The 22,811-nt window shown below is 37.0% G+C and overlaps 2 protein-coding genes across 2 annotated transcripts in view; one reads left to right on the forward strand and one right to left on the reverse strand.

Moving 5' to 3' along the window:
• acad11 (acyl-CoA dehydrogenase family, member 11) overlaps positions 1-7,859 on the forward strand; it is a 53,576-nt gene extending 45,717 nt beyond the window's left edge. Inside the window, exons 16-20 of the mRNA XM_065294852.2 lie at positions 32-103; positions 499-653; positions 1,397-1,513; positions 4,662-4,771; positions 6,733-7,859. Of these exons, the coding sequence (XP_065150924.1) occupies positions 32-103; positions 499-653; positions 1,397-1,513; positions 4,662-4,771; positions 6,733-6,841 (563 nt within the window). The 3' untranslated portion in view covers positions 6,842-7,859. The remainder of the gene's footprint in view (positions 1-31; positions 104-498; positions 654-1,396; positions 1,514-4,661; positions 4,772-6,732) is intronic.
• Positions 7,860-10,763: 2,904 nt separating this feature from the next.
• LOC135785432 (uncharacterized) lies at positions 10,764-21,542 on the reverse strand. Its single transcript, XM_065294856.2, has 6 exons — positions 21,264-21,542; positions 19,039-19,065; positions 12,516-12,608; positions 12,305-12,412; positions 11,242-11,301; positions 10,764-11,166 (listed from the first exon to the last, which is right to left on the reverse strand). Exons 1-6 carry the CDS (start codon positions 21,378-21,380, stop codon positions 11,098-11,100), a joined length of 474 nt encoding a protein of 157 aa, XP_065150928.1. The 5' UTR covers positions 21,381-21,542; the 3' UTR covers positions 10,764-11,097.
• Positions 21,543-22,811: the final 1,269 nt, after the last annotated feature.

A 22,811-nucleotide genomic window follows, 5' to 3' on the forward strand; every position in this document is an offset into this window, starting at 1 on the left:
TATCTGATTTCGATGCGATTTATCTTTGTAGATGCGATCCATGGGGGCCATTTTGAGGTTCATTTTGACAATGTGCGCGTTCCTGCCTCCAACATTATTCTTGGTAAGAGATACAGAATCAACGGACGATCTATGTGCATGTATACACGTAAGATGTGTGTTTGTGGTGTATTCGGGCACCATGCATGAACCCACATAAACTACAATACAGTAACTACATCACCCCAGGCATTTGCTCACATGAAAAATGTATTTATTAAACCATAATAGACATTGATTAAAATTAACATAATGAACTTGAAAATGAAATGTTTTGTCGCCTTTTACCGGCTGGTTGGCATTTTAAACACCCAAGGCTTATTATTAATTGACCTAGTTAATTTGCCACAAACAGGTTATTGCTTGTTATATAATGTAGGATTTACTATGAGTCATTACTTTTGCGGTCGCCACTTTACTGCTGGTTGGGGTTGCCTGACATGTTTTAAATGTTTTCAGGTGAGGGGAGGGGTTTTGAGATAGCTCAGGGACGACTGGGGCCAGGAAGACTTCATCACTGTATGAGGGCAGTGGGAATGGCAGAGTGGGCACTGGAGTTAATATGCCAACGGGCCGCCAATAGGCACACTTTTGGAAAGGCACTGTATCGACATGTAAGTTTGTGGTTTTGGTACTGACCATTGTTAGTCTATGATATTTTACTTAGAAATCTTTCAAGAGGACATATCAAGGAAATCTGACTTTTTTTCATGTTTAAGTGCTATAATTGGGTCCCCAGTGCTTCTATCAACATAGAAAATGTGAAAAAGATCAACCCAGTAACTTGGTAAACCATTCTCTGCAAGCATGTGAAAAAATCGTTTATTGAAATTTGGCTCCCCCTGTGATGTCAGACGGGGCCCCTTAATGGGATAGTTTACCTTAAAATGAATCATTTACTCATCCTCATGTTGTTCTAAACCTATATGCATTTCTTTTTTCTGATGAACACAAAAGAAGATATTTTGAGAAATGATGATAAACACACAGCAGATAGTGACTATGGACTTCTATTGTAGGAAAAAAATATTTTGGGAGTATTGTGATAAATGATGAATAAGACATTTTGATAAATGATGGTATGCACACAGATGATGGTACCCATTAAATTCCATCATATTTTTTATTCAGTCAGCACAAATCCCCTGCACCCTTCAAAAAGCTCACTTCAAAGGCTCCGCCCTTCGAAGGGAGTATGGCACAGGGATGCTCACTTCCATTTAGAAAATGCCCAGTGTTTTCTGACATATCAATGGCTGGATTTACCTTTGGGCTGAGAGCTCATTACTGACATCCAGAGGATGAGTGGTGTATTATACTGTACTTACTGTAAATATCAAATTTGTTTTAACTTTAGGAGGTTGTAGCTCATTGGGTAGCTGAGTGTCGAATCGCCATTGCGCAGGCGCGTCTGCTTACACTACATGCTGCTCACACAGTGGACACACAGGGCAACAAGGCTGCAAGAAAACAGGTAATGTTACACACATTTATACACAACATTATAGCGTTGTTTTACCACTACACTGATCAGATCTCAATGAAATAGTTTTGTTTAAGCTTATGATACTGTTCAGAAGTTTAGGGTTATTTGACTTAAGCAAGGGTTCCCACGGGACCTTGAAATCCTTGAAAGTTTGTGAATCTGGGGAAAAACTTCAAGGCCCTGGGAAGTTTAAAAAAAACATAGATACAGGTCATTTAAGTGCTTGAATCTATTTTATGCAGGAAATTTTCTGGAAAAAAATATCCATATTATTCCCTGTGTAGTGTAGGATAATATAATCAAAATTCTAGACTTTTTAAGCACACGTGCTAAACTGTTCGCTTTAAATGCTTATATCTTCTATATGCGAATGTTGATTCATACCAAAATGCTTTTTAGCATAGTTGTGTTTGACAAATGAAAACGTCTCGGGTTACGTATGTAACTGCTATTCAGTGAGAAGGGAACAAGGGGCTACGTTTCCCTTGCCATACTTTCTGCGGCCCTGTAACGCCGTCTTTGGCAATATTTCAGATAGCGATATACTTCCTGGCTCCCGCGTCACCCTGTCTTTGTCGTTAAGCCTCACCATTGGATGAATTTGACATATACATTCAGACGCACTTACCCCTGGAGGCGTCCCCAAAGTATCTCTGCAGTGTACCCAAAGTAACAATGTATCTTAAAAGGTAACACAATGTAATCTTGCTCTCACTTGAAATGTGTCCCCACATTGAGGGCGCACTCACATTATCCAAACCAAACCATGCCCCAGCGTGATTGTCAACCCTCCCTACTCCCCCAGATAATAAAATCATACGAGAACATAATGACATCCCAGCTAATATCATTTTTGGTGATTTCCTGTTTTCTATATAAAATCATCCTACATAATGTAAAGAACATTCTGTGAAAATATAACCTTGATATCTTTAATATTGACTCAGGGTTCCCACACCTTAGTTAACTTCAAATTCAAGGACCTTTCAAGGATTTTCCAGGTCCAATACCTTCAAATACAAGGACTAAGGGCGCACTCACACGCACTCACACTGTTCTTTTATCGATCTGAGTGCAGGCGCGCTTTCATCATTTAGATGCGATTGTTTTGAAAAAAGCAGGAAGTAAAGCTCTCTCTTAACACTGGAACCCACCGTAATGATAAGTCTGTGTTTTTTATTCGGAGTCGTTTGGTGCGCTATTACAGACAGCCCTCTCTCATGCCATCGTATTGCTTAGTTGATCTGTCACGTGTGCAGCTCGGACATTCACGTAACCCCGCTGCGCGCATCAAAAGGTTTTTACGGGGGCAGATGAACGTGAGTGGTCACGCAACTGACGTCTACACCTTTTGAATCGTGCTCAGGCACGATTGCGCTCACACCACAGCCTTCCGCGCCTGAGCCCAAGTGAACCGCGCTCCGGCCAAACCTCTGCAACCCGGCCGCGGCGCAATTAATCAATCCGCGCCCGGGCGCAGAACAGAGCGATCACACTAGTCAAACAAACCAGGCTTTGGGGGTCAAACGCGCCTGAGCGCGGTTTGGTTTGGATAGTGTGAGTGCGCCCTTAGTCCTTGTATTTGAAGGTATTGGACCTGGAAAATCCTTGAAAGGTCCTTGAATTTGAAGTTAACTAAGGTGTGGGAACCCTGAGTCAATATTAAAGATATCAAGGTTATATTTTCACAGAATGTTCTTTACATTATGTAGGATGATTTTATGTATAAAACAGGAATTCACCAAAAATGATATTAGCTGGGATGTCATTATGTTCTCGTATGATTTTATTATGACATAATTTATTTGTTATAATATAGTTTGATTTTTTCTCTCTTTTTCTGGTCTGTCTCTCTCAGTGTTAAAATGTCACTCCTACCTAATGCATGAACCGACACTTCAGTGATGGTGGAAAAGATGTGCAGAAATCAACTCTGACAGTCTGACCTTGGGCATCTCCCTCTCTCTCTCTCTCTCTCTCTCTCTCTCTCTCTCTCTCTCTCTCTCTCTCTCTCTCTCTCTCTCTCTCTCTCTCTCTCTCTCTCTCTCTCTCTCTCTCTCTCTCTCTCTCTCTCTCTCTCTCTCTCACGCACACAGACTTCAGCTCCGATTACTCTGTCACTCTTTGGCAACAGATGTGTCTGTGGGAGTGACAGATTCATATGGCCAGCCAAAGATCATTAGTGCCGTCCAAAATGTGACACTTGTATGGCTGAGCTTGATAACAACATTATAGCATCCCCTACAAAATCAAAATGTGCATACTTGGTTCGAATGCATTGCACACTGTTGCAAGCATTTGATCTATTATTTTTTACACAAGATGACATCCCAGGGTGAAATCAGGTCTGTTGTAGTCCCCTTCTGTTTGACAAATGTCTCCCAAATCTTTAGATGGGTATGCACACACACGTCTTTCCTGTGTTCCATTGCAGCCTTGGTAGGGGACATTTACCCATAATGCAGTTCCCTAGGGTCAGGAATAACAGGGCTCAATATCCCGCTGTCTGTAGTCACGGTAACACAGCATCAGGCTGCCGCAAAAATGAATGAATCAGACGCTTGCTGCGATTCTTTTAACATTAAATGCTTCCTCGCTGCTGAATCAACACCTGGAGCTTGATTCATATCACTGGTTAAGGGAAAAGCCACACACTTTAAGCACATCTCCTGCTGGGGAGGTTTTATATACAGTATATATACACGTGCACACGTTCATCATGTCTGCGGTCTGGTTTTGAATCTCACACACATGCATACACACACACACACACACACACACACAGGAGATTGGTTTATAATAAGGTCCAGTCCTCCAGCAAATGAGAAAATATGATTGCAAATCTCATATATTCATCATCCGGTGTTTGTGTATTTAAAATTAAATGTCTTGTTGGATGCACACCAGATCCGCATGATTACATATTTGTATGAAACATCCGAGGATTACTGTCAACGAGACAGGATCTTATTAGCTTTACTGCATAGCCTGTGGGGATGCCTGTGTCTGTGCATTTTCAGTGTGATGCTTTTTCATTAAAGATGGACGTCACTAAAACAAACGCACACACGCACATATAGACATGTTTGCCACCCACAATCACTGCATGTCTTGTTTAAATACATTTTTTTTTCAGATTGCCATGATTAAGGTGGTAGCTGGCAGGATGGCGTGTAAAGTGGTGGACTGTGCTATTCAGGTGTACGGCGCTGCGGGGGTGTCTGATGACTTTCCCCTCGCAGAAATGTAAGAAGCAGCTTCATACTCCGGTCATCTTACATGCAGTGGCCCAAAAACTTTACCCCATGATTTACTCACCCTCAAGCAATGTGAGATACATATGTCCATCATCTTTCAGACAAACACATTTGGAGTTATTTTAGTAAATGTCCTTCCTTTCCCAAGCTTTATAATGGTAGAAACAGGGATCAGGAAACAACTTCTGACTTTAAAGCCCAAAAAGTGCATTCATCCTTCACAGAGGTACTCCACACAGCTCTAAGGGTTTAAAAAATGTCTTCTGCGGGTAATCGATGCAAAAAAAAATTTTTTTATGAAAAATATTCATATTTCAAACTTTATAAACTGTAATAACTAGGTTCTGGAAACAATGCCTTCTTGGATTCATGAGAGCGTTTTAATGTAGTTAGCATTTGTTGCAATGGATATCTTACGCAGTGACCCTTGTGAATTGTGTGAGTCCAAGATGTCGTCATTACCGGAAGCTAGTTATTATAGTTTATAAAGTTTAAAATATGGATATTTTTCCATTGATTACCTGCAAAATACTTTTTAACCCCTTGCAGCCGTGTGGATTTCTTTTATAAAGGATGGATGCATGTTATTGGTCCCCAAAGTCAGAAGTTGTTCCCTGATCTCTGTTTTCTACCATTATAAGCTTGGAAAACCAAGGACATTTATTAAAATAACTCCAAATGTGTTCGTCTGAAAGATGATGGACATATGTATCTCGGATTGCTTGAGGGCGAGTAAATCATGGGGTCATTTTGAAATTTGGCTGGAGTTTCGCTTTTAAATTGGAATTTATTTGGGCAAGCATACTTTTCAAAGAAAACATTTCACAAAAACAAGTTTAACAATAAATATACTGTGTAGGACGAAATGTATGCAGACACATTAAGCTTACAGTAGGGGAATATGTCCATACGAGGGTTACCCAATGTCACACATCCACTAAAAACAAGTTTCAGAGCATTTGTAGTAAGCTAATCTAAAATATTCTTGCTATTTAAAAAAAATGCTTATTTTTTAACAATTTATGTACCGTGGTATACAAATATGGTATTAAACAGTACCCTGCGTTGTGTCTGTAAGGCTGGATTTATACTGCAAATCTTAATACCTGATTCCGATTTGTTGCTTGTGTCCAATTTTTTTGACGACCTGCTTACATCAACTTTTAAAAGTGAATCGTATCCGGTATCAGGATTTACATTAAACACTTGGCAATAGTAGACATACTGACCCAGACCAGCTTAAAGTACAGAGGAAGTAAAATGTTGCGATATGCAATGGAAATAGTAGATATAGTAGAAATTATAGAGCTTTATATTTCTGTAACAACACATAAAACTTCAACATTATTCCATTAAGTGAAGCCGTCGTCCTCCATTGCGCTGCTAAGAAGAGTCATGTGATCACGGGTGCATCACATTTTCAGTGACGCACGACACGTCTTGACATGAAAAATCAGATCTGTCTGGTTACATTGCAAATGCGAATGCATGTATCCAATTTATTTTCACATATGAACGAAGCCTGAAACCAATCGGGCTTTTTTCCTGCTTACACATTCATGGGTCATATCCGATCTGTGCCACACGAAGGAAAAAAAACTGGAAATGAGTCACAATGTAAATACGGCCTACTGTAAGTGATCCTCAATGGCAACTCTGCAGAAAAGGCTTTTTTGTTAATATGTGATGAAAATTGACTTCGTCAATTATTGACCATTTTCTTTTACAGCTACATATAGGGTTTATCTATTTAATGGGGCTTGTACCTACAATAACCCACGGTAAAAAATATTTACTTGCTCTTGAAAACCAAACTCCTTTCCTTCCCAGTACCAACATATTTTGTGTAAGAAATGAAACAGAAATTTTACTCAAATGCGAAATGTTTTTTTATGCTTAAATGGTTTGCTGATTTTAATGATATGTTTTTATGTTTATGTCTTTGTACAGGTATGCATATGCACGAACTTTACGCATTGCAGATGGTCCCGATGAAGTTCATTTATCATCTATTGCTCTACTGGAGCTCAGAGACCAACTGAAACGAGCTAAACTCTAAACTTAAATATCACAACCCCTCTATTTCCTGTAAACATGTCTAAAACCAACTGTTAGATGTGCTCAAAAATAAATGACAGGACCAATGAATCAATGCCGAGGAATTTCAATCTGATCAGTATAAAATAGATGCATTATGGGAGAGCACAATTATTTAGGGATGCAAACTACTCACCTTTTAGCTAAATTCATCTTTTTTAAGCTAATTATTAAACATGAAAATAATTTTAACTCATTCCCCGCCCGCCATTTTTGAAAAGTTGCCCGTCGGCATTTTATGTGATTTTCACAAAAGTTTCACAAAATGCCTTTCAGGAAAATGTTCTTCTAAAAATATATAAACATACAAATATATCAAATGAAAGAACAGACCCTCTGCTTTCAAATAAACAAACAATAAACAAACAAACAAAACTGGCAAAAAAAATTCATCCTATCTATATTTTTTTTCTGCTTATAAACTTTTTAATATGGGCATTTTTCTTTAAAATACATTTTTTTTGCAAAAAGCTGAAATAATTGCATTTTTTTAAAAGAAATGTTGTTAGAGATCAGATTAAGGATAATCAAAACATGCATAGAGTTTAAAATTAGTAACGTTTTGGCTTCATTTTTTCCATAAATTGGGATAATCTCGGTATTGCAGATTAACACAAAAATCTTCAGAAACACGTTTTTAATGCAAATGTAACTCGTCAATGGTGGGGAAAGAGTTAAATACTTTTTTAAAAGCATTATAATGATTACAAAGCTTTAATGTGTAAAAAACCTTCAAATTAAAACCCAACAGGAACATCTGTCATTTCTAGTATAAATCAATTATTAACCTAAAATGTTTCTTTACTGCCTAACAGATGAAATATTGCTTACAAAACTATGCACTGTTATATATGTTCATGTACATAGATTGATTTGTATGTTTTTGCTATATTTTGATTCTGGAGTGCGTAAGTGCTTGTCAACGGTAATACAAAACATTGTAGAGAACATTTAACAGTAATAAAACTGTCATACATTTACCGTCTGTTTTCTCTCTCGCTCACGTTCACACACAAGTGTTTCTTCATCTCTCAGACTGAAGCAGACGGCCGTGACTTGAAAAAAAAACTGACTGTGTTGAAACACTGCGGTTCTTCATGTCACATTTACCACCGAAAACGTCCGTCCCACCTCATCAAGTCTTGTTTAACATTCTGAACGTGTTTAATGTGTTTTATTAAACACCAGTATGCTTGTTTGTGTTTCCATTGCTCACATCGAATGGATTATTCATGCATTTGGCCAGCGCATTTTCTCAGTTCCTCCTGCTGAACTGCTGGAACACAACTAGTCTCTGAACAGGTGGGCTGGTAGTTTGGTTACTTAAACACATGCACACACACACAGACAGACAACAATGAGGCATCTAGAGCTGGGCACTCTTAAACGTTTCGCTTCTAAATGGGCATCACCAAAATCTCTGCCAAATTTGTTTGGCCGTCTAAAAGAGTCTGCAATCATGCTTCTAGCCAGTCTGGACCATAAACACTACCTCAAGGCATTTCATGGTATTTCGATTTATTCATGGACACGATTTTCCGTGTTTTTTCATGTCATTGAGCCCAAATGTCTTTTTCGTGTCACTCAGCACAAATGTTTATATATAGTTTTTCCTGTCCCTAGCACGCATTTCTGTGTCATTTTATATATTGTTTTTTTCCTCTTTATTTTTAAATCATTGTTGCTAAGGGCTGGGGTTAGATAGGGGTTTGGGTTAGGATGTTATTTTATGTATTGGTTTCTTTCTACATGATTATTTTCAGATTTTTTAAAGGACAAGTTCGGTATTTTAGACTTAAAGCCCTGTTTTCAGATTGTTTATGGTCAAATAGAATGGTTTTGACTGAAATTTCGACATTTTCGGTTGCCCTGAGAATTTTCGCGTGTTTGTGTTTCAGCTCAGACCTCTACAATGGGTTTAATGGTGCACTGGAACAATCCTTCCTAAAATGCATTAAACTTTCGTTTACAAAGACGTGAAACTCACCGAGTGGTCAGGGGTGTTCACTGGTATGCTCACACAAAAATCGCTCCAAAAGACGCATTCCAACAGGTTTTATCGTAGTTTTTACCAACTCCATTGACTGTATTAGACGTCCTGTGAGGTACGGTATTACTCCGCGCCGGGAACTTTGTTTCTATTCTTGCAATTGGCAAAGGCAGATTAGCGCCACCACCTGGGCTGGAGTGTCTATTATTCAAGCTCTAAGCGGAAGAATATACGGGTGTGAGGCGTTTGGAAAAATAGGTCCACAAGTTAACAACGAATGCTAAAACAGCTGTTGGAAAGCATCTTTTGCAGCGATTTTTGTGTGAGCATATCAGTGAACACCCCTGACCACTCGGTGAGTTTCACGTCTTTGTAAACGAAAGTTTAATGCATTTTAGGAAGGATTGTTCCAGTGCACCATTAAACCCATTGTAGAGGTCTGAGCTGAAACACAAACACGCGAAAATTCTCAGGGCAGCCGAAAATGTCGAAATTTCAGTCAAAACCATTCTATTTGACCATAAACAATCTGAAAACAGGGCTTTAAGTCTAAAATACCGAACTTGTCCTTTAACTATTTTTGCCTGGGGTTTGTTTAGGATGGCTGAAATGTAACAAAGCCGTTCAAACCCCAAGCGACAATGGTAAAAAAATTAAAAATATATTGAAAAAATACATAAAATGACACAAAAAAGAAAGGTTTTTTACTTTTTATAGAAATTCATGCTGAGTGACATGAAAAAGACATTTGTGCTCAGTGACATGAAAAAAGTGTCAGTAAACACAAATAAAGAAAATATTTCATGACTATCCACCTGTTTTTTTTTTACGTAAATGTGGGCGCCACCATCTTTGAACTTTCTTGTTTATGACTTCCAGTGAGCAACTAAAGCTAATGGTAGTCTATTTGACTGGCTGTTTTATTATGAAATCCAGGAAGACCGACATAATTTGTGCAGTTAGGGGTTGCCATAATAGCTGATACAAATGCATTAAATCTCTACAAAACATTTGTTTTAACTATAATACACGCACAAGAACTGAATGTGCATGTGGCACAGTACAGAACATATATGACATAATTCTGCTTAGTTAATGTTTATAATAGTTCGTAATGTGTTTGCGCGTACTTTTGTTTTGTTTTTAATGAAAAAGCAAATACTTTAAAAAGTAAGCAAATCATTTCATAAGCTCATGTCTCCACCTAGTGCGTAAGAAGCGATGTAATAATATTTTCATAAAACGAAAACAATACTCAATACATGTAGTAGTTTAAAATGTTAATTATGGTTTGTTCAAATAACAATGTGTTGAATGAGAAAGATGCTGCTGACTGTGTCGGACCGCGTGAAGCTCGACGTGTCCCCATAAACAAGTTTATTAAAAATTTCCATTTAAAAAAACCTCAAACCAGAGGGACAGTTGTGACATTTTAAACCATCTCCTGAGGAAAAACACGAAGTCTTGGTAAATTCCATGTACAAACATTCAACTGACTTTCCCATTGTGAAGATACTGGTATGTCTCTGTGCTTTTATATTTGCGCATTGAAGACCCGTCACTTCCGATCAACAACACAAAACGATTAAATATATCTTCATATATCAAGCCACTTCTTAGTTTCATCCTTTAGTAAATATTAACTGTTTAAATCATGTTTTTTGCGTGCTCCCACTACACTGTTTGTTACCGGCTGGCTATTGAACCGGAAGTCTCGCACCGGAAAGGAAATACGTCACATCACTTACTTCCGCATTCGAGAAAAAGGTGGAAACCACGACTTGCCTTGAGATTGGGTTGGGTCCACATGGCAGCTTAACCCTTACCTTCTCAAAATATTAACATCTCTCTTAAAATGTAAAATAATACATAGATAATGTTTAAATCACCCAAATGTGAGAAAATGTATTTAATGGTACTTTATAAAAATGCATTTATACAGTATATATGTATCTGGTGAAGCAGTGTATATAGACTTATATAACTTATTACAATATTGATTAGGTAAAAAAAGATAAAAGGAAAAACTGTAATAGTTTCAAAGCTCCATATTTAACACATATACGTATGTTTCCTATCATTATAGTGCCAGATCATTAAATCATTTTGATTCATTGTTATTGTACAGTGTTTAGATCAAATTAAAGTCTGTGATCTTATGTCTTCAGGTACTCAGATGTCAGACTGGAAGTAAGTGTGATATATCTTTATATTCTCTGCACTTTATTTTATGAGCATGTTGTGTTCCTGGTCTTGTTTCTCTTGGGTGCACTTCTTCTGGTCCTCCTCTTAATGGACTGAAACACAGATACAGACATTGTGCATCTCTTCTTTAAACTGTGAATTTTTGTATGTGTTTGTTTGAGGCTCACCTTTAAAGCAGCCAATTTTGGATCATCAACATCTTTGAAGGGTTTGTGAACACTTGTGGCCTGTCAGAGAGATCCACAATGGGACAATCCTTACAAATCTTTTACGGTGGCAATGATTGTTGTAAACACAGTACTTATACTCTTATAAAAGCTACCACATTTGGATATTCTCAATACTATTAGAAATACCAGATTTCAGTAAGATGGTTTAACAGCACTGTAGCACAATACCTTCACATTATTTACAACCATTATTGTACCAAAACATGGTATTAGGCGACTATGGAAACTTTTTTGCTAAACTCATTCCCCGTCCGCCATTTTTTTTAAGTTGCTCGGCAGCATGTTTTGTGATTTTTCACAAGTTTCACAAAATGCCTTCCAGGAAAATGTTCTTCTAAAAATATATAAACATTAGAAGAACAGACCCCATGCTTTCAAACAAACAATAAACAAATAAACAAAACTGTTTAATCCCATTTATATTTTTTCTCTGCTTATAAACTCTTAAATATGGGTATTTTTCTTCAAAAATTTTTTTTTTGCAAAAAGCTGAAATAATTGCGTTTTTGTGAAGGAATTCTGTTAGAATTTTGCTTCAGTTTTTTATAAGTTGGGTAATTTAAATTGCGCCTATCTAGTGGATAATCGCAGTATAACATATTAACATTAAACCTCATCAGGAACACAATGTTTATATGAAGAGTTTCGTTGCAAAATCTCGTTTTTTGTTTGTGCATTCCAATTAATATCAATTCAACTGCAGTTGGTTTGTTTTGATTAAACCTTCATAACTTAAAAAAATACAGCTAAGTAGCAACATAAAACAAAATAATAACATGATAACATACTAATAAACATGTTTAGACAAAAATGTTAAAAACGGAGTTATCTCGTTTTGCAACAAAACTCTTCATATGCAAATGTTTTCTCTAAATTGACGAGATAACTTGTCAATGGCATGGAAAGAGTTAATATGCAAAGATTGTAACATTTTACAATTTTGCCACTGTTATTATTCATGCATACAAATATAGACTTTCAAAGCTATATTATTAGTTACCTGTATGGGGTTAATTGCAGGGTTATATTCGAGCAGGGAGTAAGAGCCAATGCGAGACTTGTTGGTCTTCCTTTTACTGTTGTGCCAATGTTTTTTTGGCTTGTCAGCCTGATGACAGAACAGAAATTATGTGGATTTTCGTTAATATCATCATTTCTTATTTGTATCCGCTGTGACAGTGTGGTTGTCCGGAACATGAATGTGTTCTCACTTGCGTCATTTGGATGAGTGTGTTGGGAGATCCTTTGACCGAGTAAGATCCAGGCCGCTGAACTCCATGCTGTGCTTGTCTTCGAGTCCTCAGCTAACAATATGAGACCGAGAAAATAGACAAAGCATGTTTCAGCATATTTGCTTAATGATTCATGTTGGCTTATAGACCCTGGACCACAAAAACAATCATAAATATTTGGCAGAGATACAACTATTTGAAAATCTGGAATCTGAGGGTGCAAAAAATCTAAATATTGAGAAGATTGCTTTAAAGTTGTCCAAATGAAATCCTTAGCACTGCATTCACAATAAAAAAAAGTATATTTATGGTAGAGAACAGGGGCGTCATGCACCAATTTTTTTTAAGGGGGCACAGTGTGCACAGCTTACAGAAATGTGTGCATACATAGTGATGGTGATTTTCGAAACACTGCTTCATGAGGCTTCGAAACATTTACGAATCTTTTGTTTCAAATCAGTGGTTCGGAGCATGTTTTAAACTGGCCCAAGTCATGGGGAAGTTAGTTTTGATGATTTGTTTGCCCCAAATAAAACTAAAAACACATAATACACTTTTAACTATGTCTTAATTAAGTTAAATATTTTTTATATATAAATATATATATAAAACATATTTTAATAAAAATCTTGCTATTATTTTGTAAAAAAAAAAGTGTAAAATGTTTGGACATATCTGCCTTTACACTATTTTGACCAGCAGGGGTCGCCAGCGTGTGTGGTGTTTCGAACTGCTTTGAAAAACTGAATCATTTTTCGAAGCAATACCAATTGATTCGAAGCTTCGAAAAGCTTCGTTTCTCCCATGACTATGCATACACGGTCATCAAACGAAATATTATAGAGCTTTCAGTCTTTTCAATAGCACTATTTTGAGCCTTCCTGCGTTCATGAAAAAAACCTCCAAAATAAAAGTGTTGACTAACTTTCTATAGACTAAATACTATTCAATCGGAATAATGACATATTGGCATCATATTTACATCTGGAACGGCATGTTTTTTTTATTTATGTTTTGTTTAATGACTTGTTAAATTGTGTCAATTCATTTTGCACAACAACTGCATAATCCTATACAATTAATCTAATTTTAAATCCATAAAGTTTATAAACAACGAAAATTACATAAGCTATAGCCACGTGATTGAGTTTAATGTTTAATAATGATTCTAAAAATGTTTAGATAAAAATTATTAGAGGAACGGATTTTGCATAACTTTACCTCATATGTGAACATATGTGATTCCGCGTCGCCGTGAACTCTGGCGTTGTACCAAGAAGATGAATCTAGAAATCTCTACTAATATAACGTAGAGACGGTCACATTGAGACCATACAATTTCTACACAGAGGAGGTTAACTGCACATTACCGTACTGGGGTTTGGAAATGTTATGAGCGTTTCTTACACGTTTTAATTCCTCAGATAGCCAAATGCAGCAGCCAGCAATAGCAAAGAGCTCGTGAGCGCGCTAAGACGTTGATGACGTCAGCGACTGCGCTGAATGCGCAGCGCCTGCCGCCAGAAGTAATGTAACACGATCAAAACACTATCAAAAAGTGACAAGGATGCAGCACAGAATTAATAATATTGTGCATAGTAAACAGATTAAAAGACAAATAACAGATTAATGGTCGCTTCTTTGATTTTGAGGCTCAAAAAACCAAGGGGGCAACTGCCCCCTCAGTTTGAATGGGCATGACGCCTCTGGTAGAGAATTTAGCAAATTTCTTAATGCAACATGATTTTTACATAATATCCTAATGATGAAAAATCGTTTTGACCCATGTAATGTATTTATGGCAATTGCTACAAATATAGCCATGCTTAAGACTGGTTTTGTGGTCACATTTGTTTCATAATAAAAACCCTGTGTTTAAAGTTATTTTAACCAGCGGACTGTAAACTATCCTGCTATTATCAAATAAATGCTTAACAAATAAATACATTACATAAATGTTGATCCCTAAAGTCCCTTTAGGAAAGTCGGACCACTTGACGGCCTCTGAGCAGTTATTTTTAGTCATGCAAGAATAAAGTCCAACAGTGGCAAGAAAAAGTATGTAAACCCCTAGGAATGAACTGGTTTTCTACTGAGATTTGCCATAAAATGTGATCTGATCCTCTCCTAGGTCAAAACAATAGACAAACACAATGTGCATAAGCTGACAACACACCAATAATTCTAGTTTCTTGTGTATTTTTTAAAAACACCCATTAAACATTCAAAGTGCTTGAGGAAAATGTAAGTGAAGCCTTGGATTCCACAGCGTGTTGAACATCCTTTGGCAGCAATTACTTCAAGCGAGCGCTTTCAGTAGTTCTGAAACAGACCTGCACATCATTCAGAAGGAATTTTTGCCCATTCCCCTTTACAAAACCGTTTCAACCCAGACACATTTGTAGGATGTCTGGTGTGAGCTGCTCTCTTGAGGTCATCTCTATGAGTTTAATGCTGCGTTCCAGGCAGGTTTTTAAACCCGTGAGTTACGACTCCAAAACCACGACTCACGACCTTATGCGTTCCAGGCAGCCTGTAACTCGTGTTTTTACCTCCTACCGGTGAAAGTGCACTGGAACGGCAGTCAAACCCGTGACTTCCCACCCGTGAACTCGTACTAGATCGATGTACTCCCAGTTCAGAGTCGTGATTCGTGGTTTTGAAGTCGTGAGTTACGGGTTACAGGTTGCCTGAAATGCAGCATAAGGTCTGGCCACTCCAAATGGCACATTTTGTTTTTCTTAAGCCAGTCTGTGGTGGATTTACTTCAGTGCTTAAGGTCATTGTCCTGCTGCATCAACCAATGTCTACTGAGCTTCAACTGGCGGACAGCTCTGACATTATCCTGTAGGTTATTTTGGTAAACTTTGGAATTCATTTTCTCCTCGAAGATGCAAGTTGTCTAGACCCTGAGGCAGGAAAGCATGCCCAAATTATGATATTCCCTCCACCATACTCTGTTGGAATGATGTTTTGATGTTGTTAAGCTGTGCCATTTTTGTGCCATTGTATTCTTCCTGTACACTTCAATTTTTGTTTCATCAGTCCATAAGATTTTCCCAGTAGCACTTTTGCCAAGGTGCCTTTTTTGGAAACTTCAGACTCACAGCAATGTTTTTCGAGAGAGCAGCAGCTTCCTTCCTGGTGTTCTGCCATAGACACCATGCTTATTCAAAGACTTATGTATGGTAGACTCATGAACAGAGATGTGTGCCAGTTCCAACACTGCAAAAAATGACTTTCTTACTCAGTATTTTTGTTTTGTTTTTAGTAGAAATCTAAAAATTGATCTAAATTTAAAAGATGCTTTTTCTTGATGAACAAAACAACATGAGAATATAAGTCTAGTTTATAATATACAATTTCAGTAAAAAAAAAAAAATATGCCAATGGGGTGAGAAAAAAAATCTTAAAATAAGATTTATTTTTTCTTAAAGCTCCACTGTGTAAGATCTACTCCCATCTAGCGAGGAAAGTCTATATGACAAACAACTGAATATTACTTTCTGTCCCCCCCATTCGGAATGCGTTTTAACTCGTACGGTGGCCCGGCCGTGTCATGCCAAGGTTAACATGGCTTCCAGTAGCTACAAAGCAAAAGCAATGAAAAAAAATGAACAATTTGCAATGTCCTTTGCCTATGATCCATCAAAGCACACAGATTTATGTTTAACATGGAAAAAGTCTGATTGTCATGATATGTCCGCTTAAAATCACATACAAAAAGCAACCATAAACGTAGCTTAGACACTACTTTTTCATCGACGCGAGGAAAAATATCACAGGGGCTGTTAAACTTGGTATTAAATATGTGTTTTAATCCGTCTATTATTGTCCTTTTTCGACCGCTTCTCTCCAGAATACTGAGGAGATGGTCTGTGGACGAGTGCCTCTCCTGTCATTTAATCATAAGCGAGAGTAATGACGGGTTTAAATGGACGCGAATATTATGTCAGAGTCCAATGCTTATGTTTTAAGTAAACGTTACATGTCCGTGTATATGTAAGAGCTTTCTCTCATATTGGTGAAAAAAGATCGCGCAACTTTCACACGCTTGTAAAATGAAATGAAAGACGCGCAGATCAGCTGCGTTTTATCAATGAAAGGCTAAAAATAGGGCTGTCACCGTGTGTTTGTGCTAGAGGTCAGAAAAGACGAAAAACATTTTTCTCAGTACCTCAGATTACATAAATGGGCGGAGAGACGGCGTGTGGCTGTTCGAACACATTAAATCACATGCGTGTTTACACTAACAAGTGTTATGCATAATCGTGCTAAAGTTAGCCAAGGAACTATAAAACTTCAAGTTTACAACATAGACTTTATAGATTTAAACGAATATGCTGAATTACCTGTGGAGAATATAGAAAGTGCAACTTCAGTGTCCCTTGAGCCCCATCTTGGAAAACTAACTCCAATATTGACTTTGGTCTTGATGTTTTTCCTGTCGCGTTGTCGTTTAAAATCCCCGTTTCGCTTCCTTGGCGACTTGTTTTAATGTCCTCAAGAATATGTCTTCAACAGGCTTTCAAATCAAAGCATTAGATCGCAGGTTCATCACGGTTTGCAGCTGTCGCAGCCGAAGGATTCAGCTACGCAGGTCGTAGGCTGCATACGTCATCAAGCCTGGTTTATTTAAATTAACTGAGAATTACATTCACAAGTCATAAGCATATTACATCAATTTACAATTAACTAAGAATAATTGTCAGCTTTATAATTGTTAATATTCTGAAATAAGACTGTCTTGATGACGTATACCGCCTACACAGGCAACCTCCGGAGGCTTCAGCTATCGGCCAGCGTGAGTGTAGAGAGAAAGCGCGAAAGGCGGAGCTCGAATTTCAGGAATGTCACTCGTCGGCGAATGTATTTCAAAGATGGAGGCACAACATGGATTCAGCCAGAGAGCGCTTCGACGGTATGCATTTTAAATAGCAGATTCTACACTTACGAGAATAGTTTGATTAGTGGGGTGGAGGTAATTACACATGAATGAGCACATACTTTTGAAAGAAAACATGGGTTTTTGCTAAGAATTAACTCAATAAAGTACACAGTAGAGCTTTAAACACTTAATTCAAGCAAAATTTTCTCACCCCATTGGCAGATACGTTTGCTTGTTTTAAGCACAAATTCACCTAAATTGTATATTTTTTGTCTAAAGACTAGACTTATTTTCTGATGTCATTTTGCTCATCAAGAAAAACATCTTGATTTAAGAATTTTTAGATATTTCTACTGAAAACAATACAAAAATACTAAGTAAGAATGTCATTTTTTGCGGTGAATGATGTATTTAAGCCTTTAGCTGATACTCGTGGATTCTTCTTTACTTCATTGAGCATTCTGCATTGTACCCTAGTAGACATCTTGGCTGTGTGCCCACTTCTACAAAGGCTAGTTACAGTATTAAACTTGAACAATGTGTCTAACTGTAGACTGATGGATGTCTAAACATTTTGAGATTGTTTTGTATCCCTTTTCAGCCTTATGGAGTGCAACAACTCTTGATCAAATAACTTTAGAGAGCTCCTTCTTGCGAAGCATGATTCATAAGAGTTGATGCTTCTTAAAGACCGTGATCTTAAAATGTTTGAGTGTCTTTATATCAATCAAAGTATCACTAAACCACACTTTTAAACTCATTTTATACATTTGGCTCCAGTTTTCCAGCTTCTGACACAAATTAGCTTTCATTAAAGTTATTAGTCTGTGGGCTCACTTACATTTTCCTCCAGCAATGTAAATGTTTAATGGGTGTTTTCAAAAAAGACACAAGAAACTATTGTTTGTAATTGTATTATTATTATTATTATTATTATTATTATTATTATTGTTGTGACCTACATGAGGATCAGATCACATTTTATGGCAAATCACTGTAGAAAACCACCAATTCATTCCTAGGGTTCACATACTTTTACTTGCCACTGTATCTTCTTGAATGGGGAAAGTAGATATCTCTAAATCACAATTAAACAACCTTTTTATTACTATTAAATATAATAAATATAACTATTAAACCTGACATCAACTATTTTTTAAGCTCAAATTGTGCTAAAAGTGCCTTTTGAAGTCGTTTTAGCTACCGCTGATGCGCACAGATTGGTGAGCACCTCAGACGATTCTGTATAAAGCTCCTCCCCCAGAGAATGATGATTGGTTCTTTTAACTGGAAGGCGGGACTTCTGTTGCCAAAATGGCCATATTGAGCATAGCATTTTCCCCAATTCATAATAATAGGAGTTCTCAATCTTGTTTTAGCCCAAATATTTGTTCACGATGAATTTATAATGTAAGAAACAGACTGTTGAGTGATATAGTAGATGCTAAACTACCACAGCTATGTAGGACATTGATTTTACGGAACAATGGTAATACAGTGTAATGCTTATACACAAATATTTATCCGCAGAATGCCGTGGTGGAAAAATAGAGCATTCCAAATAGTCATTTAATAACATCTTAGATCCCACAAACCACTGAGGCGCATACTCACCAAAAATGAGAAGGGGTTATCTTTAACCTACGAAAGAAACAAGAGGATCATTGTTGGATGTGAATTAGTATTTTAGCAGTTCATTAAACCTAACCTGACCCAAATTAGAGCTGAATAGATTCTGCTTTTATTAGTTTTGGAAGACTCTATAGAGACGTTCACATTAGAGACCATCTGTGTTTCCTATATTGCCAAGATAATTTTAATTAAAACTCTTAAAGGGGGAAATTTCACTAGACTTTTTTTTTATAAAAATCTGGTGTCTCCAGAATACGTATGTAAAGTTTTAGCTCAAAGTACCATATCATTTATTATAGCATGTTAAAAATGCCACTTTGTAGGTGTTTGCAAAAATGTGCCGTTTTTGGGTGTGTCCTTAAAAATGCAAATGAGCTGATCTCTGCACCAAATGGCAGTGCTGTGGTTGGATAGTGCAGATTAAGGGGCGGTATTATCCCCTTCTGACATCACAAGGGGAGCCAAATTTCCATTACCTATTTTTTCCACATGCTCACAGAGAATAGTTTACCAAAACTTAAGTTACTGGGTTGATCTTTTTCACATTTCCTATGTTGAAAAAAGCACTGAGGACCCAATTATAGCACTTAAACATGAAAAAAGTCAGATTTTCATGATATAATAAGAATTAGGCACTATGATAACATATTGCAATGCAAAAAATAACTTTCTTAGTATTTTTGTCTTGTTATCAGTACATATATCTAAAAATTCTTAAATCAAGATGCATTATCTTGATGAGCAAAATAACCTAAGAAAATAAGTCAAGTTATTAGACAAAAATATACAATTTAAGTGAATTTGTGCTTAAAACAAGCAAAAATATCTGCTAAGGGGTTGAGAAAAAAATCTTAAAATAAGTTTACTTATTTTTAAACACTTAATTCAAGAAAAATTTTCTCATCCCATTGTCAGATTTTTTTGTTTGTTTTAAGCACAAATTCAATTAAATTGTATACTTTTTGTCTAAAAACTAGACCTATTTTCTTAGCTCATTTTGCTAATCAAGAAAATACATTTTTTTTTACTGAAAACAAGACAAAAATACTAAGAAAGTAATTTTTTGTAGTGTGTTTAAGAGCTATAATTTATTTATTATTTAGATATTATTTAAATGTATCACAAAAAAAATTCAAAATGCCTTTAAATGTCAATAAAAAAATATAACAATCCAGAAATATCTCCCTCTCCATTTCATCCCCGCTTTCTGCCTCATTGTCTTAAACTTTACTGGATTCATTTAAAACCAATTAGACATCAAAGAACAGCAGCGTTCATGATGTTTGTCTCTTTATTACCAGCCACATCTGTGCTTAGCTGTGCTTGATTGTCTCAACAAGCCAAGGAAAAGCAAGCGTTGTCTGCCAAGTCTGTATGACCCGACCGAACCAAATTTGAAGTGCCCATTCCCAGAGAATACAGTATGTGTGTGTTACTGTAGTTCATGCACAGGTGTGTTTATTCGAGTCTGTATGTTAACTCTCGATTTAGGAAGCAGAGAAAGTGAATAGTCAAATGGCGCTCTGGCACACCGAAATGCCACGGAAAGTTGGCGATGTTGGTTTCTTTCAGGTTATTTTGGGTGGAGAGATGATTTGAGTCACAGGGTTGCATACAAGGAAAAGCCAAGAGTGCAATGACATCTGTGTCTGCAACACATCTGGTCAGTGTCTTTAATGTCTTAAAATACCAATAATGCTTCATGGCCAGTAATTGCCCAAATCTCTTGATTCCCGTTTAACTTTACCATTGTGACGCACTACACAGTTGGAATGGAAACTTGTGGTTTAGCATTTTAGAGCTTTTACAATAGTCCAGTGTCGACCACAAACTCCAAAATGTTTCATGAAGTCAATTTTGTGATTTAGATTAATCATTGAACTAATTTAGGGACACGCTTGTTTGCATGTAAAATGCTTATGTAAGATGTAGTTACTGTAACTAATGTATAATTAATATGTAATTAATGTATAGTAAGTAAGGCATCAATAACATGCAATTAATTAATGCTATTACTTTAAACATTTGCATAATGTGAAAATGACCTTACTCAATCAATATTAAACATATCAAGGTTATATTTTCATACAATGTTCTTTATATTATTTAGGATGATTGTTACAAACAGTAAATCATTAAAATGACTTTAACACAATGTCACAATTATGTACACGATTTTACATATTAATAGAAGGCATTATGCTTACCTTGGCCTCTGTAACCTGTGTGCCTGCGCAGTCTGCACCTCTACCTGCGCAGTCCAGAGCATGTGTGAGCAGACATCCATGCAGACAGAGCAGAAAGACCCATAGCACCGTAGCCATAGTTGCAACAGTCTATTACATACAGTACAGTGTGTATACGTGAATTTTGAGAGCTCAGCTCTGTGGTTCGCTCTCGCCCTGTGCAACCGTTTTATACTCCCGCTCCAAATGGAGACCAGATGGAGGACAGGAGAGGAAAGACCATGCCAACCGCACACACATCTGCAGTAGTCTGCATAGCAGTGGAAACCTCGGACATACTCGAACAGTTATCAGACCAACAACCCGAGGGCTCCTAACCACAAAAAAAAAAAACACAAGCTATTTAGCAAACGGATTCGATGTTAAATGTTACATTATAATGTATCTCAACCTAAAATGCAGTGAAGGTTTGAGTACAGTAAAGATACTAAAATGATGGCTCGAGAATTTTTCAAGAAAAAAGTTTCTCCTCCAAACAGCTTGCCGTGGTCACATAATGATCACATTCCAGTCTTTGAGGCACATAGCGTGAATGCTTTGAAGTTACATCGTTCTTATACGAGAGAGAGAGAGAATGTTTAAAGAGTTCCCACAATCGAACTGTGAAGCTGCTGCAGACACATATGGCTGAATTAAACCTCACACCATTAGAGGACATGGGATGGCTGACCTCCAGAGCTCAAAGAACGGCCAGAACATTGGTTTGGCAGCTTTCAAAGTTTCAAGTTTACTTCAAAAGACCTTGCTTCCTCTGTCTCTCTATTTCACACACCCAGCAGCGTGTCCTGACTTTGTAAAGCAATCAAACCCAGTGTCCCAAATCCCAGACACCCTTTTAAGTAACTCTAAATAAAGGTGCTTGCCTGTGCAAAAGTCATTGACACAATGTTTTGAGAGCATCAATGTGCAGCTGCTAAAATGTTCTGGTGTGCAGCTGCTGGGTTGCTAACTTTTCTGCTTATTTTATTACGTGCTGGATGGAAATTTGTCTGATTGCTTTGAAAAGTACACCTCAATAAATACATTTCTGTTAAACATTGTCAGAAAAAAAGGTCAAAATATGTACCCCAGCTGTGAGAGGGGCTATACCCTTTCAAAAAGTACAGCTTTGCACCTAGTTTAGTTAGTTTATTCATTTCTAAAGCACATTTGAGGCCGTATACAAAGAGTACCAAAAGTATTGGTAACTCAAACCAAACCAGTTTTATGACATTTTTTAAATACATTAATTTATCTTAAATTCTGTGTAAATAAACCTACTAATAAGGCTACTAACAAACAGCACTATATTGTATCATTTATAATTTTTTGTTTAATTAAAATTTTAAGTTTGAGATTGTTTAATGTCATGAATTTTCTTTGGGGAGGGGGCACTACACAAGGGTGGGGGGCACACACTGAAACGTTAAGGAACCACTGTTTAAGCAACACATGGGATTTTTATAGATACAGCTGGGAAAATAAGTATTTGACATATCAGCATTTTTATTAGTAAGGGGATTTCTAAGT

The sequence above is a fragment of the Paramisgurnus dabryanus genome, chromosome 22 (genome assembly GCF_030506205.2).
Source record: "Paramisgurnus dabryanus chromosome 22, PD_genome_1.1, whole genome shotgun sequence".
Classification (NCBI taxonomy): domain Eukaryota; kingdom Metazoa; phylum Chordata; class Actinopteri; order Cypriniformes; family Cobitidae; genus Paramisgurnus; species Paramisgurnus dabryanus.

What these genes read in the sequence shown, in the direction of transcription:
- LOC135785432 (XM_065294856.2), bottom strand. Translation starts at nt 21,380, where the DNA reads ATGGCTACGGTGCTATGGGTCTTTCTGCTCTGTCTGCATGGATGTCTG. An exon ending in CACAGGTTACAGAGGCCAAG is followed by an intron (nt 19,066 to 21,263) that starts GTAAGCATAATG and finishes TTTCTTTCGTAG; the next exon opens with GTTAAAGATAACCCCTTCTC. An exon ending in CAAAATTGGCTGCTTTAAAG is followed by an intron (nt 11,167 to 11,241) that starts GTGAGCCTCAAA and finishes TCTGTGTTTCAG; the next exon opens with TCCATTAAGAGGAGGACCAG.